At 40.5% G+C, this 23,773-nt stretch overlaps 2 protein-coding genes across 3 annotated transcripts; one reads left to right on the top strand and one right to left on the bottom strand.

Moving 5' to 3' along the window:
• Positions 1-371: 371 nt before the first annotated feature.
• Positions 372-7,023, bottom strand: LOC109638983 (cytochrome P450 2B4-like). Of its 2 annotated transcripts, none has more exons than XM_020102208.2 (11): positions 6,485-7,023; positions 4,928-5,090; positions 4,187-4,339; positions 3,740-3,900; positions 3,237-3,305; positions 2,990-3,094; positions 2,534-2,672; positions 2,153-2,238; positions 1,804-1,905; positions 1,468-1,609; positions 372-1,349 (listed from the first exon to the last, which is right to left on the bottom strand). In XM_020102208.2, the coding sequence occupies exons 1-11, from the start codon at positions 6,644-6,646 to the stop codon at positions 1,162-1,164; spliced, it is 1,470 nt and encodes a 489-aa protein (XP_019957767.2). In that variant the 5' UTR covers positions 6,647-7,023; the 3' UTR covers positions 372-1,161. The 2 variants fall into 2 exon arrangements, with proteins under 2 accessions (XP_019957767.2, XP_019957769.2); XM_020102210.2 differs by lacking the exon at positions 6,485-7,023 and adding an exon at positions 5,450-5,765.
• A 4,913-nt stretch (positions 7,024-11,936) lies between these two features.
• Positions 11,937-19,601, top strand: tgm2l (transglutaminase 2, like). The gene is made up of 15 exons (XM_069528850.1): positions 11,937-12,199; positions 12,573-12,743; positions 13,888-14,118; positions 14,662-14,780; positions 15,193-15,321; positions 15,833-16,010; positions 16,156-16,288; positions 16,386-16,489; positions 16,660-16,802; positions 16,918-17,017; positions 17,089-17,234; positions 17,320-17,449; positions 17,575-17,735; positions 18,265-18,401; positions 18,807-19,601. Exons 1-15 carry the CDS (start codon positions 12,184-12,186, stop codon positions 18,973-18,975), a joined length of 2,067 nt encoding a protein of 688 aa, XP_069384951.1. The 5' UTR covers positions 11,937-12,183; the 3' UTR covers positions 18,976-19,601.
• The last annotated feature ends 4,172 nt before the right edge of the window (positions 19,602-23,773 follow it).

Raw genomic sequence — 23,773 nt, forward strand, 5'->3', positions numbered from 1 at the left:
TTGTTGTACATTGAAATACAAATATCTTTTTAGATTTTAGGATCTTTGACACAAGAGGCTCAGAACTGGCTCCAGCAAACAGGTTAATAAAGGCACAGGACTAAAATCTAACACAATTATCAAAACAAAAAAAACATATTTAACTCTAAACCATGAACCTTTTGAAGAGACTCATGGTTGAATTAATTAATTGATATATTTTTGATAAAGGGAGACTGTGACCTACCTTCACCTTTCTTTGGCAAATTGAACAAACAACTTTATCGACTAAAAGTAAACATAGGTCAACACGTTTGTTCTCTTTTCACCATTTTCAGTCGTGTGTAATAAATAAGTGACATATTTTAAGTTTTCAAAAGACACACAAGGCAAAATGTCATTACCAATTTTACTCGGGTGTTTGTTTCTGTTCTTTTCAACATGTTGTGGCACAATGTGTAAAACACTTTATCTTGTGTACATTCCAACCACCAACAGTTTGTGTTGCCATGGTAAAGTTCTCAAAGAACATGACTTGAATTAACCAGAGGGGGAGGGACGTGCATGTATGGAATACCTAAACGGACTTGGAATCATACATTATATTTCATCAGTTTTCACATGATAACAAGTTCATTTCAGTTATCTCATGATAACGAGATAATTAACCTGTGAGCTCATGATAACGAATCTTCATTTGCCAGAGATAACGGGATAATTGATTTGAGATCATGTTCTGATATTTTGTCCCACTGTGAAATGACTTAGTGTGTGAGCGCTCTCTCTCTCTCTCTCACAGACCTCCTGAGCCCTTCATACACACTTTAGGAGTTACCCACAATTCATAGTGTTGGGTAAACAAACCTAACGGAACAAAAAACAACAAGCATGGAATAACATTGAAAAAAGTATGAACACACAGCTGCATTAAAATGTCTTCTTTTTTCAAAAATCATGATGCTTTTATTTTGTCTCTCCATTTTTTGTGATAACCAAACTCCAGTTGAAACTTTTCTATCCCTTTAAGGCAGCTGAGTCAAATTCTCCAAAACACCACTAACTGATGACACTCAACCAGAAGAAGCTCTTTTTTCACTTCACTGTTGTTAAGTGCTCTCAGCAGCAGTGCAGAAAGCCTTTTAAACTGTTCTGTATCCATATCCCTCCCGTGTGCAGACCTTCCTACTGTGCTGCCCTGAGCTGGACGTTCATGCAGTAAGGTTTGGGAGACAGGGTGACCCCATAGACTGGAGTCAAGTCTGGCTCTCCTGCGTCCTGAGGCCAGACAAACGTGAACTTCCTCAGCAGAGTCACCAAGATGAGGAAGAGCTCCATACGAGCCAGATTCTCTCCCAGACACATACGAGGACCTGAGACGTTAGTTAACAAATAAACTTTATCCACAGTGTTTACCCGACTTTTAGCTAACAAAATGAATTTGATCCATTACGTTTATATTTGCTATGTTTATGTTTGTTTGTGGTTTACCTGCAGAGAAAGGCAGGAAGGCCTCAGGTTTTACAAACTCTCCCTGGTCATTGAGGAAGTTTTCTGGGTTGAATTCATCAGGGAATTTCCATTGTTCCTTCTCTTTCAGTGCTGAGCCCAGGTTAGGGATGATCAGCGTACCCTGAGGAGATTAACGACAGTATTTATAAGATTTACTGAAGTAGTACCGTTTTATTATGTTTTTATATTTGGTTCAAACATGCAACTTAGTAAATTTGCAGAAAAGTAATTCACAATTTTGGTTAACCCTGCCCTGATTAATCTTTGTAATCACAGTCGGGTTTCCTCTACAAAATGTAACCACTGGCCACTGACCCTGGGAATGGAGTATCCCATGAGCTCTGTGTCTTTAGTCGTCGAGTGGAAGACGCTGAGCGGAACAGTGTTGGCTATCCTCTGCACTTCATGGATCACAGCCTGGATGGAAACAGCATCATGTTTTTACACTTTGTCTGACTTGGGAAAGACGATCAGACACAGAAAGTAAACTTGTAACATGGATACCCGTCAGCAACATCCTTAAAACCATAATAGGTTTTGTTAAAGTGGATCTTGTGGACAGTGGACTGTCTCCTCCTTTAAGAAATATGCCTCTGACCCACACGTCAAATAGAAGTGACGTTATTGATGAATCATTACAAGAGAAATGTGTCTGATCATATACCTGCATGTATGGCATGTTATGTCTGTCATCAAACATGGCCGGTTGCTTCACGTCAAGCACCTTGTCTATCTCCTGCTGGCAACGCTCTGAGAGAGAAATTCTTCATATTAAATACAAAACAATATATATTGTAAAACACAACATTTGAAGGACGTCCAGCAGTGCATCAACATGAATTAAAGTGCAGGATGATACAAAACATCTTTTGACTGTTGCCGGGAACCTCAGATTATTGAACAAGGTGTTTTTGAAGGCAAATATATATCAAAAGGTCTGATGTATTCTATAAAAATAATTATTCTGTTCTCTCCTGAAAGACAATGGTAAAACCATAGAGCTGATGACGGAATCACATCCTCACATTTGCACATGTAGACGAACCTTGTATGTGTGGATAAGCCATGAGGTAGAGGAGCCCAGTGAGCAGGGTGTTGGAGGTCGTGTCAGTTCCAGCAAAGTGAAGATCGAGAGAAGTCGAAACCAGTTCCTCCTCTGAAAATGGAAAACTATCCCCGGCTCTCTAGAAAAGAAGAGCGATTTTTTTTAAAGATAAACCAACATTACATGCAAATACACCTGATATGCGCACACACAAACTGATAAGAGTCAGTTCACGTTGTGATATAAAAGTTAAAGCAACTTTCTTGATAGGGTGTGTTAATTAACCAATTTATCACTTGCAGACGAAGCCAACAGATTTAATAACCACATGTGGCTACAGAGGGCGCTGTTGCTCCACTAAAAGTTACATAGTGTTGCTTTAAGTTCCAGCACTTATCAAATAAAACTATTTGTTTAAATCAAATATAACAAGTGTACACACACACACACACACACCTTATCCAGTTGGTCCAGATAGCAGTCAACTAAGTCTCGTGGTTCTCCTGGAGCTCTGGTTTTCTTGTGCTCGGCCACCAATTTATGTCCAAATTCCAAGGTAACCTGATTAATATAAGATGTAAGTTGTACGTTCACTTCAACATTATGATTTTAAATTGTTCACTGATCCAAAGCAGCCTGTATTGGTTGTTACTATATATGGATGTGTAGGTAGAGATTTCATTTCAAGGCCTAATCAACACACCTCAACATTTTCAAAGGCCTTTTTGAATGGCAGCGGCAAGTTCCGAATGAGTGGAAAAGAGTCGTACAGCTGTAAAAAAAAAAAAAAAATCATTAGTTAAAATTTGAATCCAAATGTGCAGATTCTGCTTCAAACTCAAAACAGATGATTTTAAATCTTGGATATTTCTCTATAATGCGAGGAGAAGTGCTGCTGTAGATAACCCTTTGTGAGTATTGACGACCTACAGATTTTTCTAAAAAGGCAGTGACTCAGTGGAGTTTCAAAGCTCAGTGTTGAACAAAGTGACCTCTCTCTACAGCACAGACCCTGAAACAAACCCTCTCACCGTCTGGAAATTAAGTTAAAAGCAAAACACATACAAATGCTGCCATCTGTTTATTAGCTATACTACAGCCAGCCACCAGGGGACGATGACTGTCATGTCGTCCATCCTTATCTACAGTCTGTTCTCCAAACAGCTTCTTCACCTCTGACTGATTGATTACACAGAGAGCTCTCACCATAGCCCAGGGTCCGTTGGTTATCTTGGCATTTTCTCTAAAGTTACAAACGATCACTTTGATGAACTTGTCGTCGTACTCAAAGCGTTTTCCAAACAGAACCTGGCATATGATGTTGGAGGCCATGTTGTAAAAGAGAATTCCAGGACTCATGCTTTTGCCTGTAAGACATGATGTAAACGACAGTGAGAAAAAAGACAATTACAACAGCACAGTAAGAAACGCAGACAACGATCAGATTGTAAAAATATAAGAAGGTGAAAACAAGAGCGCAGACACAAATGAAAACACCGTGTAACTTGTACTGAGCTACAGCGCCCTCTGCAGCCTCACGTTGGGATTAATACCAGAAGAGCTGCGGCTGTAACAAATCTACCAAACTCGGTTTAGAATTCTTGGGGGGGGCATGGTCAAACCATAAAACTCTCAGGATTAGAGATAACACACCAATGCTTTTTTCCAGCGTGTCCACGGTGCATTGTATCTCTCCATGAATCCTGTCTTCCATCGAATTCTTCCCCAGACCGAAATTCCTCATAGTCATCAGAGCAAAGCGACGATGTTCCCTCCAGCTGGAGCCGAAGTTTGCCAGGATGATACCTACGACAGAGGCACAGAGAAGAATACAGAAGAACGTTTTCTATGTTAAACTCAGCCTCACCCACTTTCTATCATGATAACATCACGAGGGGTCGAAGTGTCAATAGACACTCCCGTCAATTTGCACCTCTTGTACATTGAAATGAAACATTTTTTTCCTCCAAGTTTCTTCTAATTTAAATTTCTATTTTTTTTTTAATGCAGCCTGTTAGAGTCCAAGATGAACTGAGAAAAGTAATGTCTCTACCTTTAAGTCTGACCTTATGAACACCACATTCAATTGAAAACTCTTTGGTGTTAACACCTACATTATGTTATCTCCTATATCAAGAACAACTAGGCCCTTCATTTGTTGATCTTCGACACAAGAGTCTCAGAACTGGCTCCAGCAAACAGATTAATTAAAAAGGTACAGGATTAAAATCTAAAAAAATAAATAATCAGGATTTAACTCTTAAACTTTGTCACAGAAAAGTTAAGCAGCCCGAGACTCTTGGTGGAATTAAACTTGTGGACATGCATAAAAAGTGACCATAGCTGAGCTATGGTGGAGCAGACGTTCTCTGTCATACATCATGTGTTTCCTACCTCTCCTCCGGACGATGTCATTGATGAACAGGTCATCGGGTCGTCCAGCAAAATCTACGGCCTTAGTCACCAGAGCCTCCTTTATCGCCTTCTGCCCGTTGAGGATGACCATAGGTTTGGGGCCGAGGAAGAGGCTGTAGACGTCTCCATACGTCTTCCTCAGCTGCCACAGAACAAGATGATGTGTCAGTGTTTAAAATACACATGTAACACACAACATGAAATTCACTGATAGTGACAAAAGCTAGTGCAGTGGTGGAACATGGCAAAACACAGGCATACCCCATCAAACTCATTCACGAATAAAAGAAACATGACAGATTGAAATCACTAGCATTTATAAAGAGCACACAATAACAATGCTAACAAATAGTATAAAAATATTACAACAGGTAAATCTAGCAACAATGACCAAGTTAGAAATAACAACCAGGACGACAGATGGTTCCAACAAAGACATTTTATCGCACATACTTAAAATGAACGTCTACAAGTGTAACATTTGGCTTTCAGAGTCTTTACCTGTGTGTCATGAAGGAAACAGCGTGCACTGTCGGTTATAGGATCGGAGAACCCAAACGCAGAGACACATTAAGACAGGAAGGTGTAGTGAAGTATTTAAAGGACGAAAATGTGGCTTAAAGGCCGAACGGTGGGAAAAACCTAGATTCCTGGCAGGCAGAAGAAATCCAAGAACACAGAAAAACACCAGGCAACAGGACGGAATGAATCCAGGTCAGACTGAACAGAACCAAAAGTGAACAAACAGCCAATTAAGTAGCACAGAGACTGAAGCAAGAGTTCATTGAACACAGCTGGAAACACATCAGGGCCGAGCAGACAATCACAGAAACGAGAAACAGGACAAAAACAGGAAGTAAAAACTATAGGATATGCATAAGGAAGAAACTACATCGTACAACTGGAAACTATTAAGAAATAGAAAAGGCCCTGTCCCGTATTTTAATAAACTGTAACTCAAAAACTCAAACCAAACAGTGTTTCAGAGCCATGCAGTTAGTTTTGGTTCAGTCATGTTTCTGCCCAGCTGCTACTTTTTCAATTAAAAATCTATATCAGCAGCACCAAGCGTTCCTAGAAACCTGGAGATGATTGATCGAGACGTGGCATTCATCCTCCAGCACGTTGTTTCTTTAAAGGGAGGCTTCAGTTGGGCTACACAAAGCTTTCACCTTTCACCTACCCTCAGAAAGCATCTGCTGCATGAAAACACTATGAAAAACAGTCCTGGTTGTGAGTCAAGAGAAGAAGCGTTATTGTTTCCATTTTGTTCTTTTATCTGTTTACTTTTATTGCATTACTGAGGATAATCTGGCTTTCCTTTGATTTTCTTATCTTTGGTCATATATCTTATTTTGTGAAGCAATTTCTAACTCCGGTTTTGCAAGAAGCAATAGAAAAAAATAACTTGTTAATATTATGCATTTCTATTAATACAGCAGGAAAAGCAGTGGCTTAAGTAGTAATAATGGGCATTTAATGCAACAATTTAAGAGGTTTAAAGAGCAACGTCACTGAATTCAATGTTTTTCTTACCCTCTCAAAGTCTTTCAGAGGATTGTCCAGGCTCAGGTGTAAAAGGTTCCCCAGGACGGGCAGAGCAGGGGGTCCCGGTGGAAAGTTCTTGGGCCTCCGGAATTTCAGTTGGAGGACGATAAACCAAACACAAAGGCACAGGAGGATTATAGAAACCAACATGGCGGCAGGGTTTGCACTGAGCTGCAGACAGCTGCTGGACTCGCTGTGAGAGCGCAGATCGGCTCTGAACCTTGCCTCCTCTGTGCACTTTGTTTCCTTGCAGAGTCGTATGAAAACAACACCGAGAGGCCCAAGTTGTGAGGGGAGCTGTGAGCAGCTGCTGAGTGGAAGCAAACCAATTAATCACTGAAACATTTATCTTTCAGATAAATAATCTTCCTTGAGTACTGGCTGCTAAGTAAGCAAGAAATCAATGGAAGGGAAATTCTAAATGCTTTTATCCCCAGCACGCCTGTTACATAAGTCCAGGGTTTGTAAAACACTGATCCCTGAGAGCACCATGTGGCCGAACGAAGACAACACAGGGTTTGTGGGTGTGTCTGTGTCGCCATGGTAGCGTTCTCATAGAACACAACTTGAATAATAAACCAGCATTTAATTAAATGCACAAGCTTTTTATTTCAGTTATCTTCATCTGTTTTGGAGATCAGCTCAGGTCTGGCTGTTGAGATAAGCAAAGACAACGAAATGATCTCAGTGCAGAAGTCCAGGCAGAGTTTATTCTGTTTAGAGAGCAGGCAGAAATACACGATTTAAAAAAGAACACGTGCTCATGGTAACTCATGTAAAGTTCGGGTGACTGGAAACAGGCTGTAAATTAACTGGAGAATTATTAACTAATGATGGGGGCGGACTCAAAGACAGGAAGTAGGCAATAGACGCTGGAGGGCAATCATTTCAAAGTTAAACAGCAAAAGAGCGGCCAGATCTTGACCTGAGCAAGAAAAACATACATCTGGTTGTGAAATCTGAACAGGAAACTGTGTTTATATAAATAACTCATGTCTGCCATCTAGTGTTGGAATGAGGAGCTAACACATGAGTTCATCATGTGACTCACATTTAGTTTAAAAGGAGAATAATCCTAAATCTGTCCCACTGTGAAATTACTGAGTGTGCGAGCGCTCTCTCTCACAGACCTCCTGAGCCCTTCATGCACACTTTAGGAGTTACCCACAGTTCATAGCGTTGGGTAAACAAACCGATTGGCCAAGTAACAAAAAACCACAAGCATGGAATTGCAACCAATCCTGACATTAACTTAACAATAAAACAAATGTGTGAACACACAGCTCCATGAAAATGTTGGGTTTTTTTGCATCATGATGCAATTTCTCCAACAATAAAAAAAGAGTCACTCAATGAATTAAATTAAAAGCTGGTCTGACGTCCACTCTATGGTCTGGATCATGATATCAGTCAGTCGGTCCTTCAAGCACCTTGAATGTGGACAAAGTTAAAATACAAAGTCCCAAACTTGCCTCATTGACATGAAGTGGCACAACGAGTCATTCAGTAACTTTAATATTTAACTCTCTTTTCTTTTTACTTCCTATTTATAGCAGATGAGACGAACAGAATGGTGACGACAGCTGTTTGCTGAATGGAACTGTATCACCGAAATAAAAAGTTCATCATTGTGTCACGTTTTTTAATCTCCATGTGTGTACGTGTGTGGGCATGTGTGTGGGCAGCGGAATGGTGGAGAAAGTGGGTTAAAGACCAATAAAGTACGTTGCACTGCTGGACTCTTCCCATCAGTGTCAACACGTTGGTGTGATCTGGAAGTCTGAGGTCAGTCAAAGGCCTCGTTTTCCCGAAACATGACCATCCCGGCATTACACAGCTCAGCATCGCTCTGATGAACTCAGTTTCCAGCTAATGACTATAATTATTTTGTGGATCCTTGACTGATGTCTTTACATAAACACATCTGGTTCCTTTTAAACGTGTCTGTGTCACGTGGACGACTGACGACCTCAGAGAGAAAGTTAAACAAACATATGCACATCTTTTTTCTCTTGTTTGTTTCATGAATTATTATTATTATTATTACTATTATTATTATTAATTATTTCATGAATGATTCTCTGAAAAATCAAGAGAATCAATCAAAGGGACTGATACCTATGATTGTGAAATCTGCTGCAGCTTGATTGACTGTCGGGCTCTACTGAGTGTCACTGTGCACAAGGTGTGTGCATGTTAATGTTTACAGTGAACTTTGAAGGGTTGCTGTTGCAAAATCTGAACCTTCTCAGGAATAAAGATGTGAAAGACCAACTGGATCATTTTCACAGGAACAGGACAAATCACAGGGTGTTTTTTTATGATGATAATCTGCAAATTTCCTAATCAACTCCAAGCATCACTTTCCTAAGTGACTCACAGGTCAACTTAACGTAACAATTCACTCTCGCCTTTTCTGAGGATACATGAGTAAAAGTCCAGACAGACATTTCTTCAACATAGTGACCACCACCAAGGAGCTCGCATTTACGTATTGCTCGTTTTTTAGTTTGCAGAATTACGCAAAAACTATAGAACTGAACAACGAAAACCGATGATTGTATGATTTTTTTTTTATAGCGAGAGCAGTTCCTGTGAATATGTTGCACAATGTAAACGTTGTGTAAAACCTGACGCCCAACATTCCCCTTAAAGGTTCAATGTAGAATAATCCTAGTGATGCATGGTTATTCAAGTTGTAAACACAACTAAACGTGTCTGTGTCACATGGATGACTGAATACCTCAGAGAGAAAGTTGGGGGAGCGACGTGCAACTTGATGTGTAACTACAGCTGAGTCAGTTTCTAACGGGAGCGTGAACGTGTACATGTATGAGGTGCGTCACTATGTGAGTGTTTTAGTGAAACTGTGCGAGTGTGTATGTCTATAGTCCGCAATAAAATGTGTGTACGTCATCATTATAATATATAGGGACACTTGAGCCTGTTCAATGTGTGTGTGTGTCTTGTGGTGGAGATTTATCTTGAGATGTGAAATAAAGAGTTTCTCAGACTGGAGTTGTCTTCAGGTCATTTCATAGAAAGCTCTGCAGAGGGTTGCACAGTCAGCATGAATGCTCAAAGTGAAACAACCCCGAATAACGAAAGAAGAAAGTTTTTATACAGTCAGGTAAATAGGAAACATAAGTGACAACTGTTTCTGAGTAATAGCATGAAAGCAGAAGCCAACTGTAGTCTGGTTAACACAGGAAGCTGTCTAATCTTGCTTCTGCATGAGAGAGGAAGTTTGCTATAGCTGCACAGATCGGGGTCAACATGAGGGTCATCATCAAGAAAGGACATGAACTCTGAGGCAGCGTTATTATAGTTAACGAAAACTAAGACTAAAACTAGCAATGAAAAAATCATTTAGTTAACTGAAATAAAAATAAAAATGACAATTACAAAAAAAACGAAAACTTCAATGAACTATAAAAACTAAACTAAACTGAAACCAGTCGATTCCTCAAAATAAAAACTAAAACTACAAAATCACTTGTCGAACTAACTGAAAATAAACTGAAATAAAAAAGCAAACTGAAAAACTAAATAAATAAAAAACTAATGAAAATAACCTTGCTCTGAGGTCACATCTGCCAAGTGCATAGCAACAGTCAGGGCATTTGATAGTTAAGGGTAAAAAAGTAAAAGGTGTCTGTCTAGTTTCGAATCGTCCGTCTGCACGTACGCCAGGCAGTTTTGCAAAATTGTGTTTCTATATAAGGAGCTATTGTTTAACACAGCACACAAACATTGATTAGATATATGAAAGAGTTCAAGCAAAGTTCATATGCAAGTTTTCCATTACAGTCTTTCTATCAGTCCGTCCAGCTCATTATCTTCCTGTTACTCACACAGAGCTAAACTATACAGTAACACAATGCACTCAATGCACTGTTTCTATCACCTGCTTGTACATACATGAGGCTTCACAACGCAAATACACACTGTCACTTAAAACAAACATGTGCACATCTTCTTTCTCTTGTTTGTTTCATGAATTATTATTATCATTATTATTATTAATTATTTCAAGGTGAACTTTGAAGGGTTGCTGTTGCAAAATCTGAACCTTCTCAGGAATAAAGATGTGAAAGACCAGCTGAATTTCCTAATCAACTCCAAGCATCACTTTCCTTAGTGACTCACAGGTCAACTTAACGTAACAATTCACTCTCGCCTTTTCTGAGGATACATGAGTAAAAGTCCAGACACACATTTCTTCAACCAAGGAGCTCACGTTTACGTATTGCTCGTTTTTTAGTTTGCAGGATTACACAAAAACTGTAGAACTGAGTACAACGAAAACTGATGTTTGTATGATTCTTTTTATTGCAAGAGCAGTTCCTGTGAATATGTTGCACAATGTAAACATTTGTGTAAAACCTGACGCCCAACATTCCCCTTAAAGGTTCAGTGTGGAAGATTTAGGTGAAATGGATTTTTGGCAGAAATTGAATATAAAATAATCCTAGTGATGTTTTCACTGGTGTGTTTCATCTAAATTGTATGAATTGTTGTTTTCTCTACCACAGAATGGGCTCTTTATATTTAAAGACTTTATATTTACAGGTGGGGGGGGGGTCCTCTCTGTGGAGGTCTGTTTATGAGATTACAGTGAAACCTCTGGATGTATAACCATGAAATTCTGTGGAAGAGTGAGTTATTGTACATGAGAGAACCCATAGAAATTTGGCAGGGGATAGAATTTTATTTTATTTAACATCACAAGACAATGTCTTCAACATTTTCCTAATTCATGGATCTTATCAGATATGATTAGGGGACTTGATATTTATGTGTGAGTACGATTTGTTTCAGATCCAGATAAAAATCTTGACCGAGTAAATGTATTTATTTATACATTTTCATACGGAGGCTGTCTCTGAGGGATATTCTGGTTTAAATATGAAATATAATAAATGAAGTGAAATCTGTCTCTTCAAAAACACGTAAGTGATGAGGTCATCATTCATCATGTTGTTTTTTGACCAATATTAACTTTATTCACAGAGCACCTTTCAAAACAGTCGTAAGTGAGTGCTTCACACGGAGGACAAATAAAAACAGGCAAACGAGACATCGAAGAAACAAGCCAAATAACACAATGTCCTTTCAATTCAAAGACAGAAAATAAAATAATATTAAATCTAAAATCAAAGACAAAAAAATAACCTGCAGGGCCTGGAAGGTCACCAGATATGTTTTTAAATAAATTCTAAATGTGCAGGCAGACAATGAAGGGAAGCAGGGCAGATATAACCATGCTTACGTGATTTCTCTGGCAGCTGCACTTTGATAAACCCAAGGCCGAGAAAACATTATCATTAATGCACGTAAACAGAATAATCCAGCAGAGGTGTTGCACAAGGATCAGTCAAATATCATGTCTGCTTGAGAAAGAGTCTGATAAAGTAGAAATATGACTCTTCAAAGGCTGCAGTGTCGCTGACAGGGACACTCACACATTGCAAACATTGCAAACGCACACACACGCAGGGTTTTGGTAAGTGATGTCAGAGGGCACAGAGAAGAGGCGTTTCAGACTGAGGGAGAATTTTGGGGGTGAGTGTGTGTCAGAGGGGCGGGAGGGTCGGACCTGAGCCGCATATAAATACACGACTGACCGAGCACGAAGAGAAGAGTTTGGAGGAGCAACTTCGAGAAGACGAGGAAAAAGGTCTGCGATGGACAATCAGAACAGTAAGTGATCCGTCCATCTATCCATCTATTTATCTATTTATCTATCCTTTGTCTGTGCTCCATATTAAAAACTTTATTGGAGTTAATGCTCCATGGGAAAAATGTGCTGGTGTATTATATGACTTAACACTTGCCTGAGATATGACCCATCCTAATTCCTGCAGCAAAAGCAAGAACAGCTTTTTAGCTCTGACATGGTTCAGACTAATCTATAAAAAGCAGGTTTAAGTTTAATCCAACTCAGAATTTTCCCTATTGTTGATATTTATCCGCATAAAAGGAAAACTCTTCCATTGACTTTCAGTATTTTATTAAGCAACAGCTACAGTCCTGCACGTCCACAGTTGAGCTTTGTCTCTGTTGGTCCTGTTAGTTCCGATCACTGATGTGGATGTGAGAAGTCATGAAAACAACTTGGCTCACCGCACCAGGGAGATTGATCGGGAGCGCTTGATCGTCCGCAGGGGTCAACCCTTCTCCATATCTCTGCAGTGCTGCGACTCGCTGACCCGGAATCACCATCTGGAACTGTCCCTGCACCTCGGTGAGTGCAACACAACCGGTAACATCATGTTGGGGTCAATATATTTTTACACAATCTGTAACACAGGGGTCACCAACCCTTTTGAAACTGAGAGCTACTTCATGGGTACTGAGTCATACGAAGAGCTATATATTATTATTAATGATAAATGATACTCATCTATGTGAAGACACTGATCACGTTAATGATTTCTCACAATAATTATCAACAATGACTTAACAAGGTGGGAAACAGATGATATCAATATTCAACACTTTATTTCTGTTAATCTCAGCAATTGTTTAAATTTTCAGATGATCACTTCGACAACATTTCATAAGAAAAATGTTCCATTTTCACGAACCACTGACCAACACTTTTAACAAATCATAGTCAATAGTCAACTTCAATATGAGAATAGAACTTTGACAGTATAAACAGTAAATAATTACATTTAATTTAAAACGCATATCAAATTTTAGACGCCGCTCACCGCCTGCGGGCGACTCATGTGGTCCTTGGGGGCTACCTGGTGCCCGCGGGCACCGTGTTGGTGACCCCTGCTGTAACATAATGTTGTGGTCAATGTTGTGGACATGATCTGATGCATCACTGTACGTCTTATGTAAAGTTCGACATTGTGAGTTGATCATAAGTCATTTACAAAGCTTTTGACAGAAGTTAGTACAATGAAAACATAAGTGGCACTTTGTGGAACACATAACAATCCTACATAACGATGTTTGCTTCTTGTAGCAGAAACATGGAACAAAACATGAAATGGTCTAATAAATAATTCATTTGTCATAAAACATACTTACAGATTTTTTTTTTCCAGGGTCCATCAGTTTCAGTAGAAATCATTTTAAGTAGTTGAAACTTAACAGTTCCCTTAAATTTAAAGACCATCATGAGATTGTCCTGAATCCTCCATCTAATTCATAACTTCAAAATGTAATTTCTTCTATCACATTGAGAATTAAATTGTAGACATGACGCTGATTTCAACAGTATTTTGAAGGAACCACATCCTGGTTCAGATCTAGGATTTTCCCAGCATGCCCGGGATCCGGACGTCCACGAGGAGCCTGCTAATAAGAAGCTGAACTGATGCTTCAACAATCTCTTTCATAAATGACATGATGTTTCCTCATGTCTCCTCCAGGTAAGAAAGATGAGGTGGTGATCAAGGTGCACAATGAGCCTGAGGCTGGAGGCAAGTGGTGGTTTAACCATCAGAAAGTGCAGGATGAAATTCTGCTGACTCTACACAGTCCAGCGGACGCCATCATTGGCGAGTACCACCTGACTGTGTTGATCAAGTCACCGGATGGACACTTTGTGAAGAAGACTAAGAACATTGGATTCCACCTGCTCTTTAACCCCTGGTGCAAAGGTGAGAGCTCACTGATAATAATCACCAGAGTAATTATACATTCATATACTGCAGCTTTTCTACTTCGCTCATACTCTCACTTAGCTCATGCCTCCACCAACAGTCCCCTTATGAAGCCACATTCAAATTCACTAGATTTAGACAAAGCTCGAGTCAGGTGGAGTGTTAGCATGTGTGTGTATGCGTGTGCACCTGTATATATATATATATATATATATATATGTAGCCCCACCCCAGGAGGAGAGAAAAGAATCTGAGGTCCGGTTATGGTAAACTTGAATATCGTCAGTCAACTTTTATCAGCATCATAAATACTCAGAATGAAAACAAATCTCACAGGGAAAAACTGTGTCATGTTTTTCTCATGGAGGCCATCGAACGCACAAATAATTCATGTCGTTGTGTCCGTTTGTTTTGTCAACACTCGACCTCTATAGCTTTATCTGGGATACAAAATATCTGCAATCATTTCTCTCTCTTGAATCTGCTTAATGTTAATGGCTCTTATGTGTGTGTGTGTGTGTGTGTGTGTGTGTGTGGCAGATGATGCTGTGTACCTCCCTGATGAAAGGATGCTCGATGAGTATGTTATGAATGAGGAGGGGATCATTTACAGGGGAACCTCGAATCACATCAGTAGCATACCCTGGAATTACGGACAGGTAACACACACACACACACATACACACACACACACACACACACACACACACACAAACAGGATTGAGTTTGTCTGTGTCTATCAGGCCAATAGGGGCCCAGTGTGAATTGTCACAGCAGTGTGATAGCGGAGAGGCTGGCGCAGGTCAGGACGTGAGTTTGTTGGACGGAGGAAACTTCTGAGCAGGAGGTGTCAGAATGTAACCAAACCACACAAACACGGGCCTGTGTTGTCCCCTCGCAGCACAGAGGGGAAGACAAACACGGAGGGGTGTGTGTGCCAGACAGGCAAACACATAGATGGCACATAGACAGGAGCTGGTGCAACAGAGTCCCAAAGACAGACATTTAAAATATGTGTGAAAAAGTTTTATGTTGAATTTTCTTTTCTCTGTTCCTGTGTGTCTCTCTCAGTTTGAGGACTATGTGATGGACATCTGTTTTCAAGTTCTGGACAACTCCAAGGAAGCCCTGAAGAATTCAAAGATGGACATTGAGAAGAGATCTGACCCTGTCTATGTCAGCAGGATGATCACTGCGATGGTGACGATCTTTTACACTCTTCCAACAACAATAGAAACACGTCTTTAGTTTTACTTTGTCAAAATTCTTTGTTGTAGACTCCTTGGATTGTGTGTTTCTTGATATCAGTGTGTGTTTCCAGCAGAAACAGATTAAAGCACTTTCATTAGAATAAATTGAAGTGGGATATAACATACAGCGGGAAAATGTCCCGAAATGTTTCTAACACGTGATGGACACAAACGTGAAAGAATACGAATGTCTCATGATGAAAACGGTGTCATACACGTAGGAAACGCAGACAGAGGAGTCAACATGGAAAGACAACAGGATTCTGTGTCTAACCCTCACCTGAATGTTTTCAGAAATGTTCAAGTTGTTGTGAACTTGTCTGACTTGGAAATCTCCTGCTGCGTTCTTCATATGTAAAAAAGAAACCGTGCAACCAATTTTCCAGACAGTTTCCTTTACTGTTCATCTGCAGAGTGACCGCCTTAAGAAAAGAAGCTTTGTTTTGTCCCCACCTGTCCAGGTGAACTCTAACGGTGACAGGGGTGTGCTGACTGGTCAGTGGCACGAGCCATACACTGGCGGGTTCTCACCACTTCGGTGGACCGGCAGCGTGCCCATCCTCCGGAAGTGGAGCAAGGCCGAGGTCAGGGCGGTCAAATATGGCCAGTGCTGGGTGTTTGCTGCTGTCGCCTGCACAGGTGAGGCTTTAAGGGAAAAGAATAAATTGTTCTTTAAAAGGAAATCATTTAATTGTTTAAAGAAGGAAAGGAATACATTATCCTAGGAAAGGGAAGGACAGAGGAACAAATAGTCCAGTCTGAAGTCTTGCTGTTTTCTTCACAGTGCTGCGTTGTCTGGGAATCCCAACACGCAACATCACTAACTTCAATTCAGCACATGATGTCGATGGAAACCTCTCCGTCGACATCGTGTTGAACAAAGAAATGGAGAGCGTTGGCAAGAAGGACAGTAGCTGGTAGGATACATACACACACACACACACACACACACACACACACACACACACACAATAAATTCAGTTATTTTTCATCTCCCTCTTCTCGTGTTATCAGGAACTTCCACTGTTGGATCGAGTCCTGGATGAGGAGAGACGACCTCTCTAAAGGAAATGACGGCTGGCAGGTTTTGGACCCCACCCCTCAAGAACTGAGTGATGGTACATTAATCGTTTCTGTCAGCGCTGGTTTTCTTTGGTATCATATAAAAGTAAAATGATGCAATTAGAGCTATCCTGTTAATCACATGGAACTGTCATCGTTAACACAAATATTTAATTTGAAAGGAAAAATAAAATAAATCTGCTTCGATCTAATCGGTGCTCTTCAGGTGAGTATTGCTGCGGCCCGTGTCCAGTCACCGCCATCAAGGAGGGAAATCTGAGTGTGAAGTACGACGCTCCGTTTATCTTCGCTGAGGTGAACGCTGACATCATCTACTGGATGGCTGGACCAGGAGGCGAACGGAAGAAGGTGAGAGTTTTAAATAATGTCAGGAAAATTTAAAATAAGAATTAGATTAATAGTCTTGTCCTTTCAAAAAGATTTATTGTTTTATTGAGGGTGATCAAAATTATTTTTGTTACAGATCGATGTGGACCAGAGTGGTGTGGGGAAGAACATCAGCACCAAAAGTCTTTATGGCGACTACAGGGAGGATGTCACTCTGCACTACAAATACCCCGAAGGTTTGTCAGAAAGTTGCTCAGAGAGGAGTAGATGGATGAGGATCAATAGGTTTACAACATCTTCTCTGCAGGCTCCAAGAAGGAGAGAGAGGTGTACCAGAAGGCCGGACACCGAATCAAAGAGCAGATCTGTGAAAACAAAGGTCCACAACAATTGCAGCTGTCAGTCAAGCACGGGAAACCTGTATTTGGCACTGACTTCGATGTGATAGTTGAGGTATGAGTGCTCAGATGGACGGATGGTTGGATGGATGGATGTATAGTGTTGATCTTCTCTGATGATGAATCCCTTCTGTCCACAGGTGAAGAATGAAGGACAGAAAGACACCAGTCCACAGCTGCTGATTGTGGTCATGGCCGTAACCTACAATTCCATCAATCAAGGGGAGTGTCAGAGGAAGGCGACCATAGTGACCGTGCCGGCTCGCAAAAGTTAGTCGCTGAAATAAACCCTCGAAGGCCTCTCGTACAGACATACCCTGAACCAACAGAACCATGTCTGACCTTGACGCACACTTGTTCCTGATGTATCATTTATATTTCATATTTGTGTTCAGCCCACAAGGAAGTGCTGCGTCTGCGCTACGACGACTATGTCAAATGTCTCTCTGAGCACCATCTGATCAGGGTGAAAGCGCTCATGGAGGTTCCAGGGGACAACAAACCCGTCATGACTGTGGCCAACATTCCACTGAGCATGCCTGAGCTCCTGGTAGAGGTGGGTACACACTGTGCAGGCCCAGATGTCAAAGGGTTGCTCAGTTTTACCTCCACCAAGGAGGTTATGGTTTCAATCATTCATTCGTTTGTTGGTTGGTTTCTTTGTTTGTCAGGAAGCTAATGCAAAAACTACCAGACAGACCATCGTGCAACTTGGTTGAGGTGTGCAGTGTGGGTGACGGAAGAACCCGTGAAATTTTGGATCTGGGTCGGATAATTAATAGGTTGTTTTTCAACGGTTTCACTGAGAAAATCAGTGAAAATATTGAGAAATGCTCTTCGTTGCAATATTAAAGAAAGTTATCAAAATTCCTGGATCCACCCGGTGATCTGGGCCACCTTTGGTTAACATGTGGCATTGACCTGACTTGCTTGTGGCCCAGATCTGCCAAACAGGAGTCATCAAACAGATCGTGAAAATATAACCTCCTTGGTGGAGGTAACCGAATACAAGTTTTTTCTTTATCAGAACCTCTCCTGTAATGTTCTACTTCAGTTGAACACTAAGCCGTCTCCTCCATCTCCAGGTACCTGGGAGCATCATTGTTCAGGAGAAGGTGACAGCCTTCATCTCCTTCACAAATCCTCTAACTGTCCCACTGAAGCGTGGCATGTTCACCGTGGAGGGGTCCGGACTACTGTCTGCCTCTGAGATCTATGTGAAGTAAGTGCTGACAGCTTGCCTTGGCCTAAATAGCAGAAGGTGTTGATCCCATATGAGCTAGCTCACAGCGTTAGATCCTCAAAGTCGAGGTTTAAGTCTGAAAGGTGACCGAGGTTTTGGCATCACAGCCCCTTGGCTTCCCACATGGCTTTCGAAATTCCACGCAGTGTGTGGGACAGATGTGGAATTCGAGACGTGGGCCAAATCTGGGCCACGACAGTTTTTCTGTGTGGGTTGGAATGACCTACCTGAGATAAGACTTGCAGAGTCGGTGACTTCTTTCAAATCACCTCCTAAACCCCTTTTCTTTTTTTTTTGCTTTTTATGTAATATCATCTTCTTTTTATTGTTCCTATTCCCTATATCTGAAGTTACTGCTTTTACATGACATGTCTTCTCTTTCAGAGGGGACATTGCTCCAGGCCAGAAGGTTTCTGTCAAGATCACCTTCACGCCTATGAGGGTCGGGGTGAGGAAGCTCCTGGTGGACTTTGACTCTGACAGGCTGAAGGATGTGAAAGGAGTCACGACAGTGGTCGTCCGCAAGAAATCCTGTTTTATTAGGTGTCCTTAAAAACAGACGGAAACATATTAAAGTGTGAGATAACCTGAGAGGTGTAACTCCCCTGTTGAAGAAATGATGAACACAAAATAAACAAAAGGATTAGGTCAATAGTGATGTTCTAAAAGTGACGCGTGAAGGCAGATTAATTACTGATCTTCCTGGATAAACATTTCAAAATCCATTTGTCAAATACAAGATTCATTTAAAGTTACCATATATTTCAGCATTTCTGACTTTGCATCATGTCTGACACTCGATGTCCACATGGAAATATAACAAACAGCAGGTGACATGTTGTCCACGTGACAAATATGTAAACATTTTTTACTTTCTTATATTCCTTCTTGGGGCCATTGGTTTTTGTCTTTTTATCCTCAGACTGCATTAAATGAAAATCATCAGGGACTCAGTCATGAGGTTCAGGCTTAAAACATTGATCTATGTACGTGTCTTTTCTGAAAAAGATCTAAATCTGATGCTTGTTCTGTTTCTTCATTACCTGATTTACACTATGTTAGCCCACATATGATGAAAAGATTGTTTTATGTAATCTAAGTATGCATTAATTTTCATAATGATTTGGTGCGTTCATGCTGATGGGAAACTATGCTTTCAATAAAGACTTCTTTCCCATATATGGTTTTGGTCTGACTGGTCATTAACACACTTAATCGTCACAGTATAACAGCGAGTCAGTTCAATTCCAGGAATATCAATCTGTCCATTTAGGAACCACAAGTGATAACGAATCAGTTTCACCTGATTTGGTGCAAATTAAAGAGACAACAGGTGCAATGGAGAATCAAAGTCAAGACAACCCGCAAACAGGGGATGGTTTAACATGTGATATCCACAGACAGCTGCTCTTTCTTTATCCTTCCTGACTGATTCTTCTTTAGTTTTGTGTTCTGCTTGTGTCCTCGTCACTACCTGTAGGTTGCACAGGTAGTCCTGCTCCCCCAGGAGGACACATCCATATGTGCAGTTGCAAGACGGTTTGCTGTGTCTCCCAGTATAAAGTAGTGAGAAAAGAAACAGTCTGAATGATACAATAAAGAGTCCAGAGAGCAACGAACAAACAAGACAGTAACACTTTCAGGGATAAACAACAAACTAATCTGTTCAAATCTTTCGGTTTCTCAGACTTTGAGCAGAGTGAACCCTCTTTAAGATACGAAACACCAGTGAAACATCCTCTCATACAAATGTCTCGAAAGAGAAGAAGTGAAGTGACTGCTGGACTCACTGAATGTTCTCAGGAGAGAAGAGTCTGAGATCAGCTGTTACTTTGGAGACAGAGCTGCTGCTGGACCAGATGCTGTGCGGCCATCTGTCCACAGGGAGGCGCCATCACGACTTCTACTTCCGTATTTAAAGACGGATGGGCGGGATCACTGATTCACACATTAATTAAAAGGTGTTAAACTGAAAGATTGGAGACTTTCTGTCTTTGATATTATTTTTTACAGTATTTATTATCCGTTTAATACTTACTCTGTGGAATTCAATGGCTTATGTACAAGGCATTGTACTAAATATATATTGTTTCAATTTCTATTCTGTTTCTATTTTATACTTCCTTGCTGTTATACTGCATGTTTACTTATTTATTACTTTTACCAATGTCTATTTTTTTGACTATGTCTATTATTACTGCACCACAGCAAACCTCCACATTGTGAGATGAAGAAAGGATCATTTTATCTTTTCTTAGCAACAGTAATTGATTATCAAAATCATTGCTGACAATAATATGTTAATGTATTTGAATATGAAAACGAAAGTGTAAAAGACACATTGAAGAAGACAGAATTTGGAGTCATAATTTATCTCTATCTATCTATTTGTCTATTTATCTATCTGTCTGTCTATCGGTCTGTCTGTCTATCTATCTATCTAACTATCTATCTATCTATCTATCTATCTATCTATTTGTCTATCGATCTATTTGTCTGTGTATTTGTCTGTCTATTTATCTATCTATCTATCTGTCTGTCTGTCTGTCTGTCTGTCACGAGTGTGTATTTCTTGTAGTATTTATACAAATCATTAGATAAACACTGTTGTACACATATAAACTAAATGATTTCCACTTTATCAATACACAAGATAAAAGTTGGCATTACTTCCATTACAGACACATACACACACACACACACATAGAGAGAGGACATTATATTGACCTATATTGATTTCCAGGTAATGTGTGTACAGCTACCCTTAATAGGAGATTAATGGACTTTCATTCATTGTGAACAACCAAACCAAAACCTAGACATCCTCAAACTGGTTTAATTCATACTTAACCATAACCTAACCCCCTCACATCTCACCACTAAACCTTCCCCAGCAGCTCAGAAATGGTCTTTTGCCTCATTAGGGCATTGAAATGATTATTGATTGAGATTAACGATGGTGACCTGGCTCCTCTCGTGGTTACACCACAGCAGCCAGGACTGTTGACACAAGGCAGATTCATGTCACCAAAATTAGACCCTGCATGTCTCAGCAGAACACTAGATTCATCAGAGCAAGCTACGTTTGTATTCAGTTGTCTGGTTTTGGGGAACATTCAATGTGCACTCTTTGCTTTTCTTCCCACCACAGTTGTTACATGAGAGCGGTTCCAACTTTTCTTTGGCTCAAACCTGAAAATACAAACTGCAGAAGAGTGATTGTGTGTGTGTGTAAATCCCAGGTGATCAGTTTGACATTTACTCAGATCAGCACGTCTGGTATCGACAAAATATATATATAAAGTTCATTTCAGTGGTTTAACCAGCACTTTGTGTTAGATTGTGTCCAAATCAACGGGCGTGCAGGTAAGTTTCCCGGGAAAAAAAATGTTTTAGAGGCAGGAATTAAAGAGAAATAACGACTGTTCAATAATTATCACTTGTTTCCAAGATTTTATTTGACATTAGTTGACCCTAAATTTATAATTAATATTATTAGTTTTATAACTGTTATATCATTACATTTAATACATACAATACTTATTCCCTGGGTGTTAAGATACTGTCACTAAACCACAAGCATGCCAACACAGAAGTCAACTACCACTGTCACCCCCTTGTGGCAACTTCAACCAATCACAATAAAAAAGTGTTACATAACACAATGTAATCCTGATTTGTTAGTTTTTGTCCAGAGGTTATGTGTATCCTGGCTGTGAATAATCCCACTGGGCGTCGACAGCTACAGAAACAGAAATGGTGAGAGTGAGATTGGCTGGTCCGAACCTGAAAAGAAGTTTGAAAACATCACAGGAACAAAGAGAGAACATTTTGTTCCAGCTGACATGGGAAACGGGGTCAATCAGTTATTTATGTCTATAGCTTTATTTTAAAGCAACATTTATTTTACTGTAATTAACACGATGAGACTCTAATGTATTGCTAGGAAAACTGTAATATGTGGTATTTCTAATTTATATAACTTAATTGAGAAATGGAGGGAATGTTCTATCATTGCAGTTTTTAAAACCAGCTTGAAAACGTATAACTAAGCTATTGTATAATGCCATCACTGTATTGTATTCTCTTTCTATTTCTATTATTTTTTACACAGTTCTATCTCTTTTATTTTTATTATTTTTCTATTTCAACTTATTTCTACAGATTTATCATTTTTATTTCTTCCAACTCTTTTATTCTATACTTTTAAATAGTTTTCTTGTCACTTTGTGTCACTGCTCAACACTATACGTGCAATAATCCATAATACTAAACCCTTCAACACTTCTACTCACTGTCACATTTGTTTCTCTGCTTATTTTCTACTTTTATAGGCACTAGCTCTGCATTACCCAGTGTAAACTTCATATTTTAATTCACAATACACTTGTACTTTCAGATTCATTTTCTATTATAGTTTTGTTGTTTTGTTCCCTGCATCGTGCTGTTGTTAATGTGCTTGGAATTCATTCATTGTAATTAGTAAATAATGTGAGGAGCCTGCAAATAAATCAGTGCTCCTCCTCCTCCTCCTCCACCTCCTCCTCCTCATCATCAGATCACACTGTCATGCTGCATCCTCTGTACGTGCACAGCCACACTCGGCTCATGGCAACACTGTACACAGAGTTCAACCACTCCACGCTGGAGGGGTAGGGGGGGCGTCCTCCGGTCCTCGCGGCCCCCGGAGCCCCTCACCCTCCCCCGGCTGCAGCTGTGGCATCACGGGGCGACTATTCACGGCGGATGGAACCCGCGTGTCGGGGATGCGTTCGCCGCAGAGCGCGTGGGGACCGGAAACACTTGACGGCGGAATGGTTCATTCCTAATGTACGACGTGCAGAACTGAACGCGCCGCACCCCAACTATAACTCCTACAGTCGACCAAGCGTGCTGGCGACACAAGCCCCCGCCTCCCTCGCGCTCCCATTCGCCGATCCCCTCCAGGAGGCGGGTCTTTCTGCTTCAGCTCGGCTTCCCATTGGCCGCTTCTGCTGCCGCTCCCCCCCCCCCCGTGCTTTGCATAAGCAGGTGGGGTTGCAGACGCAGGGGAGTGGGCAGGGAAGGGGTTAGTGCAAGTGGACTGAACTTCAGCGTCGGTGGAGACTATTTATTCTTATCGTGCACCTAACTTTCAACATGTCCATGCTTTCAGGGGGAAAACTGATCTGGGAGCTGTGATGTTTCTCAGATATTCTCCTGTGAGCTGAAATGAAACATGTCCTTTTTCTCTTTTTTAAAAAATTGTTGCAAAAGAAAACTTGGCAGAGGTAAGTAGCTCCTCTTTATTCTATATGCTGGAGATGAACAGGCCACACACTGTAAATCACACGTGCTGCTTTTTTATTTCT

Source organism: Paralichthys olivaceus, chromosome 7 (assembly GCF_024713975.1).
Source record: "Paralichthys olivaceus isolate ysfri-2021 chromosome 7, ASM2471397v2, whole genome shotgun sequence".
Classification (NCBI taxonomy): domain Eukaryota; kingdom Metazoa; phylum Chordata; class Actinopteri; order Pleuronectiformes; family Paralichthyidae; genus Paralichthys; species Paralichthys olivaceus.